The sequence below is a fragment of the Platalea leucorodia genome (genome assembly GCF_965183815.1).
Source record: "Platalea leucorodia genome assembly, chromosome: 1".
In the NCBI taxonomy this organism is placed as follows: Eukaryota; Metazoa; Chordata; class Aves; order Pelecaniformes; family Threskiornithidae; genus Platalea; species Platalea leucorodia.
Window position 1 is genome coordinate 56,728,483 of NC_138823.1, and position 24,835 is coordinate 56,753,317.

The 24,835-nt window shown below is 42.2% G+C and overlaps 1 protein-coding gene across 2 annotated transcripts in view; it reads left to right on the forward strand.

Moving 5' to 3' along the window:
• Positions 1-1,746: 1,746 nt before the first annotated feature.
• Positions 1,747-24,835, forward strand: part of RALBP1 (ralA binding protein 1) — a 37,327-nt gene continuing 14,238 nt past the window's right edge. The window contains exons 1-2 of one of the 2 annotated variants that reach the window (XM_082305387.1): positions 1,747-1,904; positions 21,289-21,582. In XM_082305387.1, coding sequence (XP_082161513.1) covers positions 21,339-21,582 — 244 coding nt within the window. In that variant the 5' untranslated portion in view covers positions 1,747-1,904; positions 21,289-21,338. Of the gene's footprint in view, positions 1,905-15,205; positions 15,224-21,288; positions 21,583-24,835 lie in introns of those variants that run through there. The other variant, XM_082305388.1, reaches the window with a different exon arrangement.

Here is a 24,835-nt window from a genome sequence, read left to right on the forward strand (position 1 = left end):
TGTAGACTCCCATCTCTCCAAGACAAACTCACCCCCAAAACCAGCTTTCTTGAAGTAGCAGTATAACTGAGAGGGAAGGGGAAGGAATTATTCGTTAATTAACACAGCTCTGCCTTTTCCACTTTTTTTCCTGACAAAGTGTTCCGCTCCATGATTATTTTATTACATTTATGAGGCTCAGGTGCATCAGCAAGACTGAATTTCAAGGCAGAGCGCTCGCCACCTCAGATTCCTTCCTTGACATTGTCCTTAAAGCAGTAAGAATTTACGGAGTGAATGTGGGGCAGGGAGGGTGTAAGAAAGTGCCTCGGTCTGTGTAAGTGGGCCTCGGACCGCAATGAGTTTTTTGTGTGTCAGAAGTCATCCAACTGTGTTTCACGTGGCAGTAAATTGGTGTCGTCAGCACTGCACACCATCACTTGTTTGCCTTCAAAAAATGGGAGAGGATTCATTCTGGGTTCGTTAGCTGATGGGCCCCGTTGTGCGTGAACTTGGGTTGGCAACAGCCCCTGGTAATACTTATTTTTCAGAGCAGAGAGCCTCTGGCGACCGTCCCTCGCTTCAAGTGGAGATCCTCACAGGCAATCATCCCGAGTTACGACGGGACATTACTGAAGTAACCTCTCTTCTTTTGCCAGAAGGGTAACAATAGCCGTTGTATAACAAAAAAAAAAAACCCCACCACCCCATCGGCTGCGGTGTTAAGTTAAATACGCCGGTAAGCCCTTGCTGTTAGGCTGTTTCTTCTGGAAGGGAGGAGGTAAATTGGGAGCTGCCGTGGTTCTGTCGTGCGTTGTGGAGACAATCCGTGCTCCAACACTAATCGCAGTGTTTACAACCCTCCCTTTTGTATTTTGCCCTGAATGGCCCAAATTCCTGCGGGGGAGCTTTTACAGGACGGCAGGAGGTTGCACAAAGAGCCCATTTGACGGGGACTCGGCGGCGCTGGATCCCAGGCGGCCGAAGCGCGGCAGGCGGCACGCTGCCAGGGCATTAACGCGCCCGGCAGCCCAGGGGCTGTGTTGGCGGCTGCGGGGACGAATCGGCCTGCTTCTTGCTGAAACAAACTCCCTCGTTGACGAGGAGCCCTGAAAAGGATTCAGATTACGCAGGTGCTTAACGTGACAGAGGCTTGCACGGCAAGGGGCGAAGACGACGGAGCTCCTTTTAACGTCCCCGCGAACGGGGCGCGCGTTAGGATGGAGATGCGCTGCTTGGCACAGGCCGCCCCGGCTGCCACCCGGAGCCATCCGCCCTCCCTTTTCCTGCGTGGCGGAGGGGGACGACCCGGGGCCAGCAGGGTGTCAGCTGCCGACATCGGGGCCGGCGGCAGCGTTATTCGGAAAAGCAGGCGGGAAGTAAACGCCGACAGACCTGCGTCAGCTCCGGCACTCGCATTAACTTTACGAAGTGCTGTTACCGGTTCCTCCCCGCCGGGAGGGCCCTCAGGCAGCCCCCAGCTGCCCGCCTCCCTCCGCCACCGCGGGCCTGGTGGGGGGGGCTTTAAAGCTGGGGGGGGGGGGGGGGGGGGCGCGAGGGAAGGAGCGAGCGAGGGCTCCGGACGCCGCTGGGGGTTGTAGTCCGGCGGCCGGGAGCCCGCCCGCCGCCCGCGCCGGGCGGAACTACAGTACCCGTCATGCCCTGCGCGCGGGAACGGCCCCCCACCCCGCCTCCCCCGCCCTCGCGGCACTGCGCGTGCGCAGAGCGCCTCTCCCGGGCGGGGCGGGGCCGGGCCGCCCCGTGCCGCGGAGCGAAGGCGGCGGCGCCTGCGCGGTGGGCAGCTCGCGCCGCTCCCCGGCCGTCCTTGGCAGCCGGGCGGCGGCGGCGGCGGAATGGGGCGCGAGGCGGGGCCCCGCGCGTGAGGCCGAGGCGGAGCCGCTGCGCCGGCGAGCGAGACCCCGACGGTCAGTGCCCGCGGGCGGGGGGCTCCGGCCCGGGCCCCGGCCGCTCCCGCTGAGGGGCGCGGAAGCCGCCTCCGGGCTGGCGGCGGGGGGGAGGTGGGTGGATAACGGGCGGGGGAGCTGCCTCCGCCCCTCAGGCGCCGCTGCCGGTGGGGGAGGGGCCGGCGCGGGCTGCCCGGGGGCTGCGGGAGGGGCGGGGCCGTTGGGGACTCCGCCCCGCCCTCCCCCTCACCCGGCCGGGGGCGCCGCGGCCCGGCCCGTGTGCCTCGGCGGAGGTGCGGGGGCAGGGCGTGCGCCCCAGCGGCGGCTTCTTCGTCGGGCCGCTCCGGAGGGGGGGCCCGACCCCTGTGCGTTACCTGGGGGCCTCGTCCTCCCTCCTGGCCTTCGGGGAACGGGCGCCGGGCTCCGTCTGCGCCCGGTTCTCTCAAGCGTCTGTGCGCTTCGCGTCGTGCGGGGCTGCCGGTAGCTCAGGCTCAGAGGGAGCTCTCTGTGGGGTGGTTCTGGGGTTGCTCTTTGGGGCCGTCCGGTTTTCTATTTATTTGCCTTCACCTACAAGTCATATCTTAAAAAAACAGAAAACTCTCACCATTATTGTCATTTTTCTGAATCTGGTGTGTTTAACAGTTCTAAGGATGCTGTGTTTTCTACCTGGTAGTGTCATTTAGAAAGTGTCTGTTACCGTACATCATGTGTCAGTGTGTGATGTATGAGTAAATAAGCAGATCTTACTTTTAAGTGCTTATGTATGTTTTTTAACATACATATGTATGTTTTTTAACAAACCACCAAGAAAACGCCAGCAATCCACATGGATAATTTGAAAGTATCTGTTCATGAGAATGGTGTGGTTTGAGTTCTCCCCCCCCCCACAGCCCGGTGTCCCTGAGGTTAATGGTCATCCCTAATAAGGAATAATAACAAAACATAATAGGCTAAGGCCTTTTTACCAGTTGCATAAACCAGATGGATTTGTGTAAGTCTTTTGTTCCAGCACTGCAAAACAGCCATAATTGCATTCTTATACCTGTTTCTAATCTGGAAAGCACTTGAAGCGCTTGAGGTGCATGTTCAGCATTGCTATAATGCACCCGTTCAAGGGTGATGTTAAAGCTCTGTTGGATATGGTGTGGAATTGTAATGGATGTGAATTCATGAGTGAGCTTAAAGAAAAATGGGAGAGAGAGTCCTTAGATTTGGGTTTCGATGTCATTTGAGGTGTTGCATGCAGCTTCTGATGAATGATGCCATACGGCTTCTTCAGTTCCTTTTAGTACAGTCCACAGTATAGTTATGCAGTCAGTGTGACACATACTCTTGAGGGGCTCTTTTCTACAGAGAAGTGAAACAGAAGTAAAAAAGGCTTCCAAACTGTTGTGGTTTCAGGTGTTTACTAAGTGTTTTGAAATTTACTAAACCCCCTGCTGTAATGTCATAGGTAGCTAGGTCAGAAATAGGGTGTCTGTTATGGAGAAGCAGGGAACTTTACATTCCCTGTTCTAGGGTTCTCATTTCTGGCTTTGAGAACCTAAGTTGTGTTGTTTAGTCTTCCCATATCTGAAATAGAAGGTAGGTGTAGCTGCCTCAAAATTTTAACTCTCCAGGTGCAGCTCTGGTATTATTCTGTCTTAGATAAGGTGTATTCAGGGGTGGAAGGGCATGTTTTGTGTTTTGGTTTGTTTTTTTTTTTTTTTCCCAAAAGTAAGGATTTCACTGTAACACCCTTGGTGTGATTGTAGTTATACAGGGGAAAAAAGTTTTTCATTAGGGTAGCTTATTCCATTTCTATATGTGCATGTCTATACCAGCATATATTGTCTTGATATTGCAATAACTGCATTCTTGCTTCAAAGCTACACGGCTTAATTCTGTAGATGTAGTTACAGCAAAACCGATGTGCATACGCACTGTATCTAACACTTTGGGGTTCTGATCTCAGTTGTACCCTTTAGGCACTTCCCTAATATGGTTTAGCTGTATTTTCTTACAGAAAAGGTTTGAATATTTTCTGAGTAAACACTGCTGTTTCTTACAAGCTGTTTTTAGACTAATATGGAAGATGCTGCTGTTTAGCAGTAAATACCAACAAATGCAAATCTACTTTCCTTCTATAAAGCTTGGTGTCATGTAGCTGGCCTCAAAATGCCAAAATATAGTATGACATTTATATTCAGTTTATTGTATGTCTAGTATAATGTACTAAGCTTTTCTCTGAACTAATGCATCTGATTATTTTGAATCAGTGAATGATTCACTACCCTTAAAACTAGTCATGGTTTGCCATGTGCCAGATTTTCACCTAAATAATTCATCAGCTCTTTCTGCTGTTCACCTGAGCCTCATGGACCATAGTTTTCAAATAGTTGCTAAAAAAATAAATTAAAAAAAAAAAAAATCAAATGAGCCCATAGTTGGGCTGGAAGTAGCCCATGGGAGGCTTGTACTTAGGCTGCAGCCCCAGACTTGGTGGTGTTGAGAGGAGAAGTGATAGCTGTCCAAATAACAATTACATTTTCTGCCTGCCAAGGATGCAGGTTGATTTTAGAAAAAGGAAGGGTATGACTCCTTTCCTGTCCATACTTATCCTTCCCATCCCAGCCATCCCTCACCTTTTGGGCTTGACATGAGCCAATACAAACTTGGTTGAAGCTGTGAAGGTATCATAGAGTGAAAGAGCCTTTGATGTTGGTGGCAGCAACAGCAAACCTTCCTCTCTGAAGCTGAGTAACAGCAGGGATCCCATGCTCCCTGCTTCCAGTTTTTCTTTAGGCTGCGGCGGAAACTGGGGGATGACTGCTTACTTGGGACAGCTGCTGGGAAGTGGGATGGCGGGGGATGTGTATAATTGCCCGAGTAAGGAGTGGTGATCCAGTACGGCTCACACAACACTCAGCGCAAATATATCCGAAGAGATTATGGTTTATTCTGTCCTGTTACTAGAAGATAGTGTACTAGGAAAAATTATTTTATTTAGGTTTTATCAGTAAAGTGCTGTGACAATTTTGAACTAGTAGGGAGGAATTTCTGCAAAAGATAAATACAAAGTACAGTGGCTTTAGTGGATAAAGTAATTTATTAAGAAGGTAAAAAATAGAGTTAATAATACCTAAACAAAATATGTCTAACCAAAAATACCTGGGAAATATAACTGGGGTTCTTAGTGTCAATTATTACCAGTTGTGCATTGAAAAAGCAGAAGACGTCTTTTTTCTTGTCTAATCTATGAATTCCAAGTACGCGTGGGAGACTGAGATCTACCAATTCGAAAACATGAGATCACAGTGTTTAGGAGCGATCAGTTTGCTGCCTACAAGTAGTATTTCCTTTGCTAAGTAAATAAGATGTATTTAAATAGAGAACATGGTTTGGTATTTTTTCCTTGTATAGCTTCTGTAATACTAAGTAAACAAAAGTACAGATAATGAACATTTCCCAGTTTCTTCCAGAAGCAGCTTGACATAACATCCTGACTAAAAAATAGCAACTAATTATTTAATAAACATAGAATTTTATAATAATAAAGAAGTGCTCACCAGTTGCTAAAACAATAATAACGTAAATAGCGCGAATTAATGTGGTATGTAGCCCAGTTTAAAAGAACATTAGTAGAGAAAGTGTTATGTTTAGTTTTAAATAATCAAATTTAATATTGTCTTCTATGTGCACAATTAAATCATGCAGTTGTTCTGATATTATAATAATTGGAGGGCGTGATGTAAGTCACTTCATCCTCATTGGTGCGCCCTTAATTGTTGATAGTTTGTCATCTGTCCGTTTGTTTTAAGTGCTGGGAAGATAAGTAGAAATATAAACCTCAAGCAATCAATGCAACTATAAAATTTCTTTAAAAGAAGGTTTATGATCCTTGGTGTTACAGATTAATTTACAGTATGAGCTCGTATGTAGTCCTTGGCTTGCTTCCATCCGGGCTACTGTCTTTCCTGGAGGAAGCAGGGAATGGCTTAATGATTCTTGCCAGCTACGGCCTGACGTGAAGCACAGCGCTGGGGAAGACCTCGCGTACGTGTGCGGAGGTGCGCTATTTTAGCTTCTGGGGGATACGCTTTTTCACAGAAGTAGATGCTGCCCTCTACTTCAGTGCAATGGAAGGGGCAGCTTTGCAACTAGTAGGAACAGATTTCCCATTTGCACACTGCCTTCTTTACTCTCCTCCTTGCTCACAAGGAGCTGAGCTTTTTTAGACTGGCTATTTCGGTCTCTGGAGGCACACAAGGAAAGAAAGGGATGAGTGATGGCTGCTTGTGTGAGGTGGGAAGGGGCCAGATGGCTGCTGTAGAGGAAGAGCGAGGAGCGAGTGCTCGGTGGTAAGGTTTGACATTCCAAATCAGAACGCAAGTTTGGACCAAACTGAAAATTATTTTAAGGAAAATAAATTTAGTTTCAGGTTGGTTGTTTTGTACATTTGCTAGCAGTGAATAACTCTTCAATCAAGTCAATTCATGTAGTTACGTATACATAAAATGTATTTTTGTTTCGTTTTTGTCCTCCGTAGGATGAAAATTTCAGATGTTTCTATGATCTAGCTTAAGTCAGTGCATGAAGTTTACTTCCTGTTTCACAGTTTCAGTAGGCTCCCCGGGCTTCTGTGATAAGAGTAACTGAGCTTCGTGCTAGAAGACGGACATCTGGCAGGAAGGAACTCTTGGGACTGAGCATAGATCTCTGGTACTTCCAGAGCTTGAGCTGGATACATGGTTTTTAAAAACACAGTGTATGGTGATAATACTGTTAACTTGACACTTGTGGAAAAAGAGCCATCACAGTGACAGAAATTGCAACTTCTCTTTTTCACAGAAAATTAAGTAAGAATTCTGCAAGGATATCACTTCTCTTTAAAACCATACCTAACTTTTTAAAACAGGAGTTACACCTAAGAGTTAGAAGCTATAATTTTGATGGTTTTTTTCCTATAATAACTTTTGTGAAATTTAACTTGCCCTGGTAATTAGGCTTATTGCTACTTTAACATTTCTAGCCTGTCCAGGTGTGCTTTTTAAATATAAACCAGTCAAGGTGCAGAATTTTTTTGGACGTTGCAGCGAAAATAAATTTTCATTTTTTTTTATTGGCATGAACTACATTGAATTCTAAATGTAAATTGGAATGCTAAACATGGCAGCAATGAAACTCTCTCATTTCGTAGTATTAGTAGTGTTTTTCTGTCATGTTACTATGGAAGTCCATAATTCTTGGTTATTGTTTTCCTCTGTCTGATACACTGCTTTCACATACTTAATATTGAGTGTATTAATTTAATATTGCCTGATGTAAGATAATTAAATTGGCAGATATTTTACTATATTTGTAATAATCTAACTCCAGTAGATTTTAATATTGTGAACCAAATGCTATATAAAAGCATAAGGCTTATCTGTACAGAACCTAAAATACCTTTTTTTTTTTTTTTTTTTAAATTGGATTTGAAGAAAAGTATCATCTGACACCCTCCTCTTTTAATTTTCAATTGTGATTGCTTCAAAGGAGATGCTGTTCTTTCAAGGTAGCCTAAAGAGCTTTTCATATTTGATGGGATTTTTTTACTTGATTGAATGGACTAAAAATGTAAGAGCTTGGGAGAAAAAAAAAACAAAACAAAACCTGATTGAATAGATTTACCCAGCAACTCCTTGGGTTATTTCAGTCTAGTGGTTTTAGCTTTTCTTGTTCTTTAGATGTTTTAATCTTTACAAATTCTGTAAGTTTTCTTTGTGCTGGCCACTTGCAAGCTAATCTTAGATGCAGAGATTTTTCACAGGTCATGCTTCTGAAGTTTTAATCCTGAAATTTGGGGTTGCAGTTCTCCAAAATTTATACAAGTCGTACCACTGGTGACCAGGTGTGGTTTTATCAGTCGTGTTTTGAAATGATTTTAAAAGTTGTTGGAGGAAATGAAATGCAACTTTGCAGCTGAAAGAGGTAGTGATGAATATGTGGAGTTCTTACTTTGTTGTCTAGATGATTCAGTAAATTAATGTGACTGACATATTAAGATGTAGATTCAAATCCAAGGTCCTCAACAAAGATAATTAAGAAGAACTAATTTTCTGGCAATGACTATCATCACAAACATATCTTGGAATATGCCAAAATCTGTATACTCTACAAAAAAACAATGGAGAAGTGGCATCGGTTTTCACCTGCAGCACTCTTTTTGTGTGCTACAATTTTATGATATTTTATTTATTTTATGATAAAACTGGCTTACAGTTTTCTGTTATGGCTTGGCTTCTTTTGGTGGCTAGTTCCTTATAAATCCTTCTTTTGTAAGTAAGTTTTTAATATGCTATTTCAGTCAGACTTTGAAGCCATCTAAAAGATACACAAACATCTGTCACACAAGTTTGCAGTTAGTGCGTATCATTAGAATAGGCAGTTACAGATGCATATTTTTTAGTACTTAAGAGCAAGGATTTCACCACTCTCAAAAATGACTTATACTGATGGAGGCAGTTTATTTTCTTTTTGGGGCGGGGGGGGACAATGGCACTATCTGTCTTATATATACTAGGGCTTCCATTGAACTACGTACACTAATTTTATTTAAAGCAGAATGATTTTTCTTGTGTAGACAAGGCTACACAAGAGATTTGGGAATGGCAGTAAGAACTTGTTTGGTTCTGTGCTGTCAGATACTGAACTTTTTTGCCAGTGGTGAAGCATACATATTTTTAGTGTCTATTTGTGTTACTATTCAGTTCGTTTTTATTATATTTGGCAAGTAGATTGAAAACAGCAATCACTGTGTATTTCATAAGGTATATTTTTTTTATGATACTCTGAAGCCATAGGATTGCCGAAAATTACTGCATTAGGTGCTACAGACTGAGCTGGAGCTTGTTTTAGAAAATATACATTAATTTAATTTTAAATTCTAAGGATGTTTATACATTTTTCCAGAAAGCTAGTGTTTCATGTGAGTTTTCTGGTAAGGCTGTTTGGCTATGTAAATTGGCATGGAAGACAAATATTGTGAACTTGTGGGTCCTGCTGCTGTTTCAGTAATTGGTAATTTAACCGATCAGTCTTCCCCATAGTTGCCTCTGAAGGAGCCTTTGCTGGCTGTGGAGGCAGATTCCTGCTTCCCAGCCATTCGCCGCAGAGAGGAACCCTGGGGACCAGCTGCCGCCTCAAGCTGGGTGGTGCCACACCTTGCCTTCAACATATTTGTGAATGTTTTCAGTGTTCACACGCACGACATTTTGCAACATCTCAGCCCCGGAGGTGGTGATGCTAATCATAATTAATAATCCACTGAGCTTATAAATATTTAAATTTACTTTCCCCTCGGGTATTGAGTGAATCTGGGGCAGAGGTGGAAAACAGAACTTGTTAATCCCAATTCTGCATATGGTTCTGAAAAAATAACTAAAAATTTAGAAATTTACAGAAAGGCTAAATACTTCATGTGGTCTTGATGAAGAGTTGTCATTGACATTGATGGGAATATGTCTGAAAAGAGATGATATAGTCCTCTTCTTGTGTGGAAACTTATATACCATGGTAAAAAAAAAAAAAAAGATAGTTTTCATTTACATATAGCATGAGTTTGACAGACATTGGCATGTATTCCAGCAGGTTGCACTGCTATATACATAACATGGATCAATAAAACTATTATTTTGTTGGCATGGCTCAAAACAGATCTCCAAATGAAATAAGCTACCTCAGAAAACAATCTTTGGTGGGTAAAACTGCATCTACAACAAGGCTTTGCTAAAAACTGCGGTGCTGGGAGCACGGAAACATTATACTCCTATCCATTATAGTTAATCTGGGAAAACATTTGCATGCAACTCAATCTCCAGTTGATTTCACTCATATGGGCCTAATAAAACAACTGGTGAGGGCAGAAGGGGAGGCTTTCCTTTTACTTTGGTTTCTAGGTCAATAGCCACTGATGTTAGCTCGATAATATACAGGACTCTCTAAGCCAAAACCAAAACAGGACTCTCTAAGCCAAAAACAAAGGTGCTGCAGATAGACGTAGTTATCAAATAATCACTAAAAATAATCAGCAGATAGACATAGTTATTAAATAATCACTAAAAATAATCAGAGAAGCTGTTATATAAACAGTTTTTCCAGATCAAAGTCTGTCTTTATTTTTCCTTTCTGCTGTTACAGTAGAATGGGTTTTATCTTAACCACCATAGTTCTGTTTTAGTTTAATATTCACTAGAAGTTGGATCTGATTTGCCGGTGTTACATTGGAACATGCAGGGTTTTAAACATGGAAAAAAAATAATATGTGGAAACTGATCATCTGTGTCGTGTATCACACTATGAAGAGATCCAAGCAAAGCTGTTCTTAGTTTCTCCTTATGTTATAGAGTTGTCAGTTCAAGTGACAACCTGTAATTTATAGATCTCTTCATCTGTGTTCAATACATGATGGCAAAAATTCAATGTAAAGCACAAGAAATTTAATTTTCACAGTTTTAACCCTAAAGGTTTGTGTGTCATTAATACACTTTCAGAAAATGCTTATTTCTGGGAATGATAAGGCCTTAGAATTGAATATTCTTTGCCTTTGGTAAGGTAAACTAGATTGTTCATACTGACCTCCCAGTTAAAGGGTTATGAAGTGACTTCTGTAAAATGAACTTAATGCTGTTTGAAAATTCTATGAATAAAATAATGATCACAATTCAGCCAATTCAGTGAAGAAGCATTGTACTTCTAATTGATTTTTCTACATCCAGTTTAAAAGATAATATCTCAATAATGGATTAAAAAGCAACACTGTCTGGATTCAGCATGCAGTACTTGGTGCAGCGTGCTCGCTCTTTGTCATTTGCTCTACGTATTAAGCAGGTTTATGCAGTCGACAAAGCGTATCTAGGCCTCGTCTGTACTAAACTCAGTGTGCTGGTAGGTGGTAGCAAGTGGCTTTTAAAGGACAAACCAGCAGACCCAAGCTAAGCGATGTTTGTAGGGGGGGCATACCCGTCCTGGTTTCGTTGGAATTGGCATGGATAAGAACGATGGGGATAACGCAGTGGCGTTGGCGTGTGCCTGTACCTGTCAGCTGAGCGCGTTCCCAAAAGCTCCGCAGAGCCTGAACTCTGCCTGCCGGCAGGCGCCTCACAATGTGCTGCTGTGTGTTCCTGCATCTCTGCTGCTGGTGTTGCTTTGGCCAGGTGCTGTTACAGAAATGCCAGCATGCTATAGTACACACATTTCTGGTGTGTAGGCAGGTCCCAAATTGGTTGCCAGTGTTAAATCCAAGGCAAAGTGTCTTTAATATTTGCTGTTTACCCTTGTCATTTCTAGTATTTTAGCATGTGTTAGCTAATGCACTCTTAAACAAACAACAAACAAACACAAAACCCAAAACTAGGCTATATATAGCCTTAGGTTTTTTGTTTTTTTTTTTTTAATTGGGTGATGGCACTGAGTGTGCAGAGCTCTGGCCTCTCTGGAAAGCTAGATTCTGTTCTCTGTTGTGTGGTCTGTCATGGTCAGTCTGTAGATGCTCTTGAAAGAATAGCAGAAATGCTTAAAACTCCAGTCAAATGTTTGATGCCAAATTTGTTGACTTCTCTTCTGCTTCATTGTGTTTTTTTCACTCTGATGATTAGCACTTGCTTTTATCACGGCATTTGTAGTACATTCAACACAGTGTTTTGTGGTGGTTTTTTAACTGACTCCACTAAATGAGCAGCTGTTCTCAGGCTTGCTGAGTCCAGGTACTGGAGTGTGACTGACGATGCCGTAGTTGAAATCTCTGATATGGGAAATTTGTTATAAAATAAACCCAGCCCAGGAACTGATAAAAGTATAAAAATTAGTCTTAATTTGCTAGATCACTAATTGCTGTACAACTTGCTGCAGAGCTTTGGTGACTAGGGGTTAGACAACTCCTTGAAAGACCTGTCAGAAAATGTGAATTGTATAAAACTTGTATACAGTCCTGAGGGCAAACAAAACCTGAGGTGATACTATGTTTATAGCAATTGTTAAAAAAGTAAACTGCACATCTTTTATTGCATTTTCCTCCCTGCCTTTGTTAAGTGGTAAAAGTAAAACTTTCTGTCCTGTTTTACAAGCATTAGTGCTGGCACGAGTGGGAATTTGGAGAGGTGGACATGAGAAAAGGGACAGGGTTGTCACACCAGGAATAATTCTAAGGCCAATCTAAGCAATAGTGGGTATTATATATGACGTACAATGTGGCATTTTTCAGAAGTATAGGCAAGTTTGATAGATTTGCAGGAGAGTTCGTGTTATTCAATTCAGCTCTCAATAGTTTAGCCCTTATCAAAAGTTACCACGTTTTCATTTGGGCTGAAAATTGCTCGGTTGGGTTTCTTAGGCTGGTATTTAGAAATTTAAACAAACTGCTCTAACCAAATTCTTTCAAACTATTTCTGAGAATTAAGCTAGCAGGAAAGAAAATCTCTTTACGAAAACATTTTTATTTACAGTAATCAGGCAAACCTTTTCAATGCTAATTGCATTTTAGAGTGGAAACGTAAATTTGGCTGGGGATGACCTCCCAAGTTTCCTTGCTTATGTGTGGACCATAGTTTTCAGAAGCCTTAACTAGAACGGAATGTGGGAGAAACAGAAGGTGGCAAGGGAAAGCCTGGGAAACGGTGAGCAGCCAAAAGGAGAGATTAGATGAGGCACTGGGTGTGGAGAAGAGAAATGGTGAAACTGAAGTTGCACATGTCTAGGTGCTGAACACCTGCGTGGTGAGGACGAGGTTGTGAGAGAGAAGAGGTACAGTCCTGACGGTGGAGGAACTGGACTGCAGGAGAGGGGAATGAAGAAACTAATGGAGAGGGACTGAGCCTGGGAAGCAGTGGGACTAGACCACGGAATGGGAAATTAGTGTACTGGGCTTGAGTAGGGTTAGGGGAGGAATTGGTACTGGGTTACTTTGTGGCGACAAGACCGTGGGAACCAGGAGCAGGATTCAGAAGGGGTAAGACTAGAGAATGGTGAACAGTGCACCAGCACTTTCCCAAGAAGTCTGAAGGATGAGGAGTTATTCTCTGGGTGGGCAGCCGCTGTTGTGATGCAGGTAGCTGATTAGTCAAGATACTCCTGCAAAAGTCTGGCCTGGTTACAGTGCCCATCTGCCTCATCATGGGGAGTCCAGAACCTTCTGCTTGTTGCTTCAGAAATATGCAATGTAAAGCAATTAAACAGCAGTCTTCCCAGCTGTTAGCTAGACAGTTATTTCCAATAATGCCTCTTATATATGTGGTTGTGATCATAATATAGTGCACCATTTTGAAGCTGCTTCCATGGCAGTTGATTTAGCTGAGGAAAGACATGTGGTGGGGCTTGCTGAGATATTCCTGAAGGATGGGAATGAGCATGGGAGCCACGTGTAGCATAGTTCATGTAACCTCTGTATACAGCTTTGATCGTTACCCTGTAACAAAGATCTGTGCCTGGGTTTTCCCCTAGACTACCTGCTTTAGCTTGCTCTGAACAGACAGCGGGATGTAAGCTGTCACAGCGTGCCTCACCAGGGAAGCTGGATGTTACGGCAAAACTGGCAGGGTGACCCCATAGCCAGTGCAGGAGGCAGAGTCATGGGACAGGGGCTTTCCCTGTGTGGTTATGGTCAGTCTCTTTTCAGGTGTGCTCTCTCTGGAGCAAAGCACTTAAGTCTCCCCAGGGGATCCAAGTTTTGTTTTCCCCAAGATGTCTGTTGGAAACAGCCTGTGAATTACATACTGATAGAGCTCTACAGAATTTATAGACTAGAGGCTGAAGTGAACCCAACTGGAAAGCATATGCTACCACATATCTGGAGATTTTATCTTCATGTGGTTATGAGACTTTATCATAATGTTATCAGAAACCTTGTTTCTGATATTTCAGAAATGTCTAGGATATTATTTAAGGTTGGCTCTCTACTGGATGGATTAATGAAGAGCTGGAATACCTTCAAGTAATAAGGAATAACCTGGATACTGCTACATATTCTGAATGGGAGCTGGCTCCTGTAACAGTCCACTCAAATACAGATGTCGTCTATAGCTCTCTGATTGTTGACAGCTAAGTAGTTTTGTGTATTTGTATATCGCTACTTCTGAGTTGGTATGGACTCTGAGAGCAGAACTTGAAATACTTTGGATGGTACTCTAATTGCGGCAGACTTTATTCACCTGCAGGTAAATGGGAGAACACACAAACCTGTTTATGTTACTTTTAGAGCTGATCTGATGCTGGCATTATTTTTGAAAAATGTACAGCTAACTCCTATGTGACTTGAGTTGTGTGATTACACACTCTCCTTTAAAGTAAGTTTTCTAACATTCTCATAGCATCACGTATCGTGTAAAGTAGTCTTAGGTTTAGGAGCTCAATGCCGCAATGCAGTTTGTGTTTTATTCTCTTTATCCAGAATATCTTGTGAAGGCCCTTCTTGAGGCTTTAATTATTGCCAATTATGAAGAGTGCATGACTCACAAGGGAGTTACTTAATGCTCTGTTTATGTGAGTACTCGTGACTTGTGAAATTTTAAACTTGCTTTACCTGTCTACATGAAGCACTTCCTTTTTCTTTCTCCTTTCATGGACATGTTGCCTTATTAAAGAAAGGAAAGGGCACGGTTTGTGTACCTAGGTGCTGCTTGTTAAATAAAATAGATGGCCTCTGATGTCATTTTGCTATTTGACTGTATGGCAGCATTTCAATCTAAGAAATGTTTGTGTGAAAGCAGTGTTTTGTATTAAGCTTTTCAGTATGTTGTAAAAAATGCATCTTTTTATTTCAAAACACAGCTTAAACTGTTGTGTTTTGTTGCAGTAATAAAATCTCAGAACAATTTGAGTAAAACATAAATGGTTTATTAGCTTTAAGCTAGTAAAGCTTTGTTCTTTGCCTAAGCTGTTGCTGTAGCTGACAACCATCAGTAGTTAGAAGGTGATTAATTTGAGGCGTACCTAACAATATCCTCCACTCTTCGAAGGACCGTGGTTTTAATGGTCTCCCACACTTTGCAATAGTCTGAGCAAGATACAGAAGTTAGACGTGTCTCAGACGTTGTATAGTCTTGATAAATAACTTAATTATAACTCTCTCTTCTCACCTCCAAGTCATCTTTTTCAACCGTCTCAGCGGTTGTATGAGTACCACTCATAGTTTTTGAAGTGCTTTGACATGCTTAGACCACAAGGGATAGTTTTTGTTCTTTCCTCTTATGGTTCATTACTTTCCAAAACAGAGCTATGCTTATTACTAGGATAATTTTTGTCCAAAAGCAGCGTGCCTCATTTCTTCAAGTAACATCAGTTTCTTCGCAGGTCTTCCAGATCTTTTGGACTGAAGGCCTATGATGGTGAGGCACTGCTGTGTTCTGGGTCTTGCTTTTGGTTAGTTATGATAGAGCAGGTTCTGGTAGCTGAGCGTTCCCAATCCTTTGATTACTGGCTTCTTGGGTCTGTTTTCAGTGGAACACCCAGATTTTCAGAGTATGCCTGTTTGCAGCAAAATGGGATGAACTGGGGACACTCGCCACACTTCAGATGTGGTCTTGCATAATGCTGGTTGCAGAAAAATTCCTTGTGTCCTTCATTCCACCCAACAGCTTTACAAAATAACATCTGTGCATGCAATCACCTGCTCTAATTTGCTTGTGCTGTTGCAATTGATTACAAGGCACAAAGTCACAATACAGACTCAGTGCAAAATAGAAATAATGGAGCCTTCTGTAGTGAATGAAAGAGCTGTGAGTTGGGTCTTTCAAACTGTGCCTCTCTTTAATGTGTTCATGCTGATTTAGATGACACACTGTAATAAGTGAGATCTATTAAAGCTGGCTGTCGTGTCTCTCTGTCTTTGCTTTTCTATGGTTTTTCCAAACCTCAGCTGTTTAGTATTAATTTTTACTTACTAGATATGTAGCTTGGGCTGAATTTTTTAGGAAAGAGCTCAGTTATTTTTAAAAATGAGGCTAGGAAAAACACATTATTTTGCCCATGCAGGCATCTTCCTTCCTCTCCCCAACCCACATTCCTGTGTTTGGTGTATGGTCTTGAAAGATGGTGGTGACGTGATGGCTAGGAGTTTTTGTGTTAAGGACATACCTTCTGCTTTCCATGTTTGAAATCTCTTTTCATTTAGTCTTTCCTTGGAGGACAGAGGAAAGGTCACAATTCCACACATGTTCAGTGAAAGCTATTTATTTTTCACACTCAGTTATTCTGAAGGATTTGATTCGATGTTGAGCAGGAAGATGGTTCAAGAAACTGCATTTTGGGAGTACTGAAAAGAGTAGCTAGGTCTGAGGAGGCACTTGAACTGCAAGCAGCTCTCTGATGCTGTCACGGAGCAGCATTTGTGGCTCCTGTGGAAGAAGAATCCAATGTCAAGTGAACAAGAACTGGTGGGAGTCAAGGAGCCTGCTGTGGGTAGGGAGGTAAGGGAGAAGATGAATTCTTGTGATACTAGGGAGAGACTGAGAGCCAGTGGGAGAAATGGGGACAAGGTGAGAAGATGAGGTAGATAATCATGAGGAAACAAAAGACTTAAGCAGAGAAGACCATCCAGGAAGAAACGGGAACTGATAACTAATTACATAGAAGAAACAGAAGAAGAGGGAGAACTTTATCCGCAAGGAAGCGGTGTGCAGCAGGAGAGTAGGAACCAGCTGAAAAAAGAACAAGGGGAGGGGAAAGTGGGAGACTGAGCAAGGAGCTTGGGTCACAGACACCAAAGCAGATGAAGAACACGTTGTGTGTGATATACTGAGGGTGAAAAAGAGAAATCAATCAAGACAGGAACCGTGGGAGTACTGGCACTGGGTGGTAAAGAAATCGAAGCTTGAAGTTATGGGGAAAATACTATGAAGTGAAATCTGGGGAGATGAAGCTGTGTGTGCAGTGTCACAAAACAGAGCTGCCCGAAGAGGGAGGTTGCACTCCTGTCACCATGGTTCTGCCACTCCTCTGCTTTCCATCTTTAGTGCTTGTTGAGCTCTTCCACGAGCCAGCTCGGCTGCAGAAGCCTGTTGGAGCAGCTAGCAAATTGAGTCATCTCACAAAGGGGTCTTGGGAGGGCTGGAATTGGGGGGGGGTGGGTCTTAATAGGGGGGTTAGTATGACCTTCCCACGTGGCAGTAGTGAGCTGTTAAATCTCCTGACAGATGAGAACTGTATAGGTGAAGAGAAGCAATTTGAAGCGAGGAGCCTGCTGCAGAGAGGCAGGACTGAAGCAGTGACAGATTGGGAAGAAAGGATCAAGTCTGAGAGGGAGAAGTTGGCAGAAGAATCACCCTGTTAGAAATGTTCCTTCTCAAAATGCTGAGAGGATCCATAATTTTTTCAGTCTCACTATTTATTGCTGTCAGCAAAAATTTGGAAAAGCTGGGGGAAAGGTGCAGATTTATATGGCAATAGAACAGTAACATCCATTAGTTTGTAAAGCCTTTGTCACGGTCCCACACGACATCCTTATTTCTAAATTAGAGAGATATGGATTTGAAGGGTGGACTGTTCGATGGATAAGAAATTGGCTGGATGGACACATCCAGAGAGTTGCGGTCAATGGCTCTGTGTCCAGGTGGAGACCAGTGATGAGTGGTGTCCCTCAGGGGTCTGTCTTGGGATCGGTGCTTTTCAATATCTTTATCAATGAGGTAGTGGGATAGAGTGCACCCTCAGCAAGTTTGCAGATGACACAAAGCTCAGTGGTGCAGTTGACACACCTGAGGGACGGGATGCCATCCAGGGGGACCTGGAAGAGCTGGAGAAGTGGGCCCATGTGAACTGAATGAGGTTCAACAAGTCCAAGTGTAAGGTCCTGCACCTGGGTCAAGGCAATCCCAGACGTGAGTACAGACTGGGAGAAGAACTCATTGAGAGCAGCCCTGAGGAGAAGGACTTGAGGGTCCTGGTGGACAAAAAGCTGGACATGAGCCAGCAATGTGCACTCGCAGCCCAGAAAGCCAACCGTATTCTGGGCTGCATCAAAAGAAGCGTGGCCAGCAGGTCGGGGGAGGTGATTCTCCCCCTCTGCTCTGCCCTCGTGAGACCCCACCTGGAGTACTGCATCCAGCTCTGGGGTCCTCAGCATAAGAAAGATGTGGACCTTTTAGAATGGGTCCAGAGGAGAGCCACTAAGATGCCCTCAGGGCTGGAGCACCTCAGCTGTGAAGACAGGCTGAGGGAGTTGGGGTTGTTCAGCCTGGAGAAGAGAAGGCTCTGGGGAGACCTTATAGTGGCCTTCCAATACTGTCGTGGTTTAACCCCAGCCAGCAACTAAGCACCACGCAGCCGCTCGCTCACTCCCCCCCCAGTGGGATGGGGGAGAGAATCAGAAGGGTAAAAGGGAGAAAACTCGTGGGTTGAGATAAGAACAGTTTAATAATTGAAGTAAAATAAATTAGAACAGTTAAATAGGCAAAGCAAAAAAACCGTGCACGCAAACAAAACAGAACAAGGAATTCATTCACTACTTCCCATGGGCAGGCAGGTGTTCAGCCATCTCCAGGAAAGCAGGGCTCCATCACGCGTAATGGTTACTCGGGAAGACAAACGCCATCGCGCCTAATGTCCCCCCCTTCCTTCTTCTTCCCCCAGCTTATATACTGAGCATGACGTCATATGGTATGGAATAGCCCTTGGGCCAGTCTGGGCCAGCCCTCCCCCCGGCTGTGCCCCCTCCCAGCTTCTCGTGCACCCGGGAGAGCAGGGGAAGCTGAAAAGTCCTTGACCAGTGTGAGCGCCACTTAGCACCTATTCAGAGACAGCTTAGCACTACTTAGCAAGAACCAAAGCATCAGTGTATCATCGACATTGTTCTCATCCCAAACCCAAAACACAGCCCCCATACCGGCTACCAAGACGAAAATTAACTCTATCCCAGCTGAAACCAGGACAAATACTTAAAGGGGGCTTATATAAAAGAGGGGGAGAGACTCTTTTTGAGGGCAGACAGCGATAGGACAAGGGGGAACGGTTTCAAACTGAAAGAGGGGAAATGCAGAATAGATGTTAGGAAAAAATTCTTTCTTCAGAGGGTGGTGAGCCACTGGAACAGGTTGCCCAGAGAGGTTGTGGATGCCCCGTCCCTGGCAGTGTTCAAGGCCAGGTTGGACGGGGCCCTGAGCAGCCTGGTGTAGTGGGTGGCGTCCCGGCCCATGGCAGGGGGGTGGAGTTCGATGATCTTTAAGGTCCCTTCCAGCCCAAGCCATTCTATGATTAGTAAAAGTGGAGGAGGTTTTTGCAGTAGGCCTAAAGGCTGATTCTGCTGATAAGTCCTGATACCATTTGAGCATGGTGGACTTTCTCCCTTATTTAAAGGCCTAGGAAATTATAGGAAAGTAATGCTTTCTTAAAGTTGTAAAAAACCAAAAAATATGAAACGTAAGTGCAGTCTTAAATGATTGCATTTACAGATACGCACCATTATCTTTATTTTTAGTTAGTGTCTCTGCCCAGAATAAAGAATGAAGAGTATTAAAAGGCCTCATGAATATGTTGTTTCTCATCGTAATTGTGTCTTACTGTGCCCTATTCAAATCCTGATCTGAGTAACTGTTAATTTCCATAAGCACTCTGTGAGTGATCTCCTGTAGTGAGATACTTTGTTTCATACATACATTAAATTTTCACTCTGTTCTGCATACAGAGAACTGAAGGATGAGAGGTTTTTTTTAAAAACAAAATAAAACCAACAATCCCTTCCCCCCCCCCCCCCCCCGCCCCAAGCCCAATTAGCTGGACACAGTTATGATTAACCTGGCAAAACACAATTCCATATTACATTTTTCTGTACCAATCTGTAAATAAGACCCTAGGAGTTTAGTAACTGAGTAAAACACTGCTAAAGAATGTCGTGGAACATAGGGGCTAAGTCTGGCTTCATCCCAGGAGCTCTGCCGGGGTCCAGGGGCAAAGCATGTGTGTCCTCATTTTCCAGGGTGATGTTTAGGTGCCTTTGCAATGACATTATCCTTTTCCTCTGTGCACTTGCCCATCTTGCCCACGTTAGACAGGGACTGATTTGTAGGTGTGGTCCATCCTGTTTGATTAAAAAAATTATATGTAATATTTCTAATTTCATTTCCATGAGTTACTGTTGAAATATTGTCTATTGTTTAATAGCTTTTGCTAGATTTGGGGGGAGGGGTGTGTTTTGGGTTCTGTTTTTTGGGGTAGGGGTGGGGTTTTTTTGGTAGATGAAATGCAAACAGGTGCTGTGCAGGAATTTTACAGATTATTCTGATACTCAGGTGAGAAGCAATAGTATTGCTAGTCTGTGCCATTGGTAATATTGAAAATACTTGTATAACTGAAAGTTTTGACCTTTTTTGAGATCTGTAAGTCTGAAGCTTGAGATACCTGGACATTTCTCCTAAGATGTGTTACTGGAGCACTGCATTTACTTGTTTAAACACAATATCAAATTAGCATAGCAATGGAGTATTTGATATCCATTAAAAATATAACAAAACCCAACAAGCATGACAAAAAAAAAAAGAAAATGGCAGTGCCTCACATTAATGCTATTCTCTTTAAAAGAGGCTTTCTGCTTTTGCGTAAGAAGTTATAGTCCGGTTTGTGTGATGTATCAGGAGTTCCTGCTTAGCCAGTATGTATTGTTTATTTCTCTGAATGAGGGGTTTATAAAATACTGGGTATTCATGATTGTTTGCCTAACTTAGCAAAGGGTTGCCTTCCTTCAGTAATTTTCATCTTAGCTTTTATTTGGCCATAATTCTCAAGCAAACAACATACGAGCATCTGGATGCAGATGACCTGATACAGCCTCTTCAAATGTGAAGGTGTTGCTGTGTACCAGAAAAACTTAATCATTCTTTTTCTACCTTCTTTAATTTTCATTAGCATAATTAGGAGATAGATTTGACTTTAGGACACCCACCCCACCCCCCCACCCTCCTTGCAACAGGCTAGGCAAGTCCTTATTTGCATCTGTAAAATATGCTTGGGAAAAATGAAAATAATCTTTGCCTTAAGTGCAGTGCTCACAAGCGCTCTGAGCTTCCAGGCAGACCTATGTTATGTAAAAAATTTAAAGTTAGGTAACTATTTATTAATAAATATTACCAATCAGTATGCAAGCTGTCTGTGAATTTTGTAAGAATTATTTAAAATGTTAAAATGTTCTGATACTTAATATATAATGTTTTATATAGGATAGAGATGGCTAAAATAGCACCTCTCTTATTATGTTAATGTGGCTTAGGAGTTAATGAACAGATTCTGCAATTGCTGAGCTTAGGACCTGATGTTATGTTACTGTGTCTTGACATAAGTTGGAGCATTCGTTGTAGAAGGTATTGCTGTTTGTTGTGTTTTCAGGATAGAGCTCTAAACAAGGTGTTCTGAAACCCATTGCTTAAAATTGTGTGGGGTTTCTTTTTGTTTTCCCTGGCTGCAGGTGTGATGGACAGGTAGCAGAAGATTTCACTTTGATATCAGGGAATCAGAATGACCGAGTGCTTCCTGCCTCCCACTAGCAGCCCCAGTGAACACCGTCGGGTAGAACACAGTGGGGGTCTTGCTCGTACTCCCAGCTCTGAAGAAATCAGTCCTACAAAATTCCCTGGATTGTACCGCACCGGTGAGCCTTCACCACCTCATGACAGCTTGCATGAGCCTCCAGATATAGTATCCGATGATGAAAAGGAGCATGGGAAGAAGAAAGGAAAATTTAAGAAGAAAGAAAAAAGAAGTGAGTAGGCAACTTCTCTTATTTCATGCGTATAATTTCTCTTTCTCTCTTTCTTTCTTGCTCAAAATTGCTTAATGTTCTCAATGGAACTTGTTCAGGTGTGAAGGAAGTTAACTTGTACAACAGGCTTTGTGCAATACCTGTTTCTCTTCCAAAAAACCCCACACCTTAACCAGAAAATGGATTTGGTTTTTGTTGCACAGATACAGGTGCCAAGCACATGCCCAGAATTATTAATAAACATGTTTATCCAAAACCTTTAATGATGCATTGGTAATTGCCTGGCATGGGGTTCTTCTAATCTCATTATCTCTGCATATTCTAAGTGGAGGTTTCCAAGTGTATTTCCAAATAGATGCATTTTGAAATTGTAGCTGAGGTGCTAACTAAAATAAAACTGTAAGTTTGACCTGAATTTTGTACTTTCAAATTTGGAAGAGTCAGTTTCAACAAGTTTGACCATTTTCCCTTATGTCTCCTGTATTCAGAGTTTGCTATTGTGTACCTTCTCAAGTTTTCATGTGCACAGTGCACCGTTATTTTGAGGAGTAATAAAATCTGTGTCCTTTTTCCCTCTAGTTTCTCAGTGTAGTCTGGTCATGCAGCTTCCTCCAGCAGTGCCTAAGTATTATTGCAGAGTTCAAAAATATGCAAGCCAACATCGGCATCTGAATTTGCTAGAACTGACAGAGTAAAGGTTAGAAGAAAGTAAAGCTTTGACTATAAGAACCCATTCTTTGTCAGTGTATCAGCATCCGGAATGGAAGTTTTCATTTAAAAAGTGTACCCCTCCTCCAAAAGAACAGAAGAGAAATCTTATTTTCTGCCTTTAGATTTGTGCAGAAAATTTTGGAAGCATGAAATGGTTTTTATTCAACAGAGTTTTTCTACATGTTCTCAAAGAACAAAGCACTTGGAAATACTAAGCTGATACTGAGCACTCTCAGTACCAGAAAGATCCTTACTGTCCAAGTCTGTGAAACCTAAGTATCATAGCCCAAATGATAGTACTTTTTAAACTGACGTTTGTTTTAGCAAAATTTCGAAATAACGTTAATCTTCTACAATGCCTGTGTTTCTGATGCCTGGAAGCTCTGGATGCCAGTGTACCTTGCCACTTCTTAGATGTGAAATTTGGAAGATCAAAACCAATGAGACAGCACACAATATTCTGGCATGTTAGGATGAATATGGTGACTATTTGTAATACGCATGCACGTATTTAAATAAGTAGTCTTTAAGAATTTGCTGCCACTGCACTGCTTTTAATCAAACCTGTTTCCTGGAATGCAGGATTTGTTTCTTCCACAGTTTAGGAGGACTATTGTTATTAACTAAAGACTGTGTGCATAAAGGATACCGTAACTGAAAAACATATTATCCTCCAGTGAAAACCAACAGTTTGAATTCCTGCAAGTTTTAAGAGAACTGATTCTTTAGGTTTTTTCCTAATGTAAACAACATGAACATAATACAGAATATTGGATTGGTGATGAAGATTCAGTATTGATTGGATGGGTCTAAATTCAAGCTATTATTAGCTGGTTTTTTCTTCTTTGCAATTCAGCTTTCTGTTACAACTCTGGATTAGACACCTCTAAATTTGGAATTGTTAGAGGTCAGCATTATACACAGCGTGGGTTTCTCTGTGGTGTAATTCTGCATGTCTCATGGTGATAGTCTAACTGAAGGCTGAAGACTAAAAATGCTTCTTCAGCAAATATGTGCAGGTCTGTGCACATTGGCGCTGTAACAGCTTTCTTCCACAAGTGGTTACAGCACATTTTATAGCTGATGTAAAGCAATTTTTGTTACTTAAAAGAAGCTTTAAAGGTACGAAAAATCCACAAAAATGCAAATTGTAGGAAGACTCAAATTCTCTCTTGCAGCTGTAATATAAAAAGCATTCAGCATTTTAGCCCTAATATAAGTATGTCACATAATTGCCAGTCAGGTATAAGGGTAAGTTACATACAAAGCTCTCAGTATCTCTCGTACAATCAAAAAATAGTCATTATTGTAAATGCACCCTGAACAAACATTTCACTTACGTAAATGACAAGGGCTCTTTACAGTTGCTTAATGTGGTTGATGTTAAGAATTCCCCTTCCAGCTTTGCCTTTTGTTATTCCTTCCGTACTTCTGATTCTTCATTTTTTTCCACCTTTTAAATTCTATTGCATGTGTTCAGATTGTTTCTTTTTGCTTTTCTGGCCAGCTGCTTTGATTTTGGACAACTCACAACCTGCTATGGTCATGTAATTTGGGGTTTAAACAAATATAATTGAACATTGCAATGAGAAAAAGACAAGTGTTGATATTAAATTATGACAGAGTGAATGTTTGTTGAACGTAGAATATTAGTGAATTATTGACAAGGTCATCCAAACTCCTGAAACTGTAGGTAACTTTAATCCTACAAAGATTTTGGGGTATTTTAATAATACTCTAAATGTTAACTTCAGAAATGCTTGAAGAGCAGCAGGGTATGTGGAGAGGGAAGGATAAATATCCCAAGGTTACTAATTTTAGTTTTTCAGGTAAATCCTTTTTGCTAGAGTAATATACTCTTAGCTTCAGCATTATTACCTATTTCACAAAAACATTTTTGTATGCTAGCAAGGGATCTTTTTTCCTATGTGGGTAATATAATCATTTGATATTTTTCATGTTAATGGCAACAGCCTAATAATACACAGCAATTATCCTGGGGGAAAAGTTCTAGACATTTTTTGGAGGTGATAGAAAATTAAATGGAATATTGGGGGGTTTTTTATGTGTAATGACTACTGGAAAAAAGTTTCAGCCACTGATTTCTATTCTCCACTCCTCTGTGATAGCCTGAGCGTTGGTTAGCTGCAGAGTGAGTTAGATTAGGGGACTTCTTAGGGGTTAAAATTAATTTTCTTTTTACTGGGATAGTTTTAACTCCGATCTGTTTCCTGACTCAAAACAACCTTTGTCCGTGCAAGAACTTGTGCCTTGTGCTGTGGCAGCATGCGAGCAAAACCAGATTTTTTTTTTTTTGAAGCAGTAATGTTTTATATGAGACAATGACCAGAGTAATTGATTTTTTTAAAAAAAATCTTAACTTTCTGTCAGTAATCACACGTCGATAAAGTCATAAAATATGGAGTTCCTTGCAAAAGAAAAAGGTTTTAAGTAATACTTAGGAAGAAGAAGCTGGTCTACCCATTAGAATTTCTGTAAATAGAGAGTCTGTGTATGTAGTAGATCTTACTCTGCTTATTCG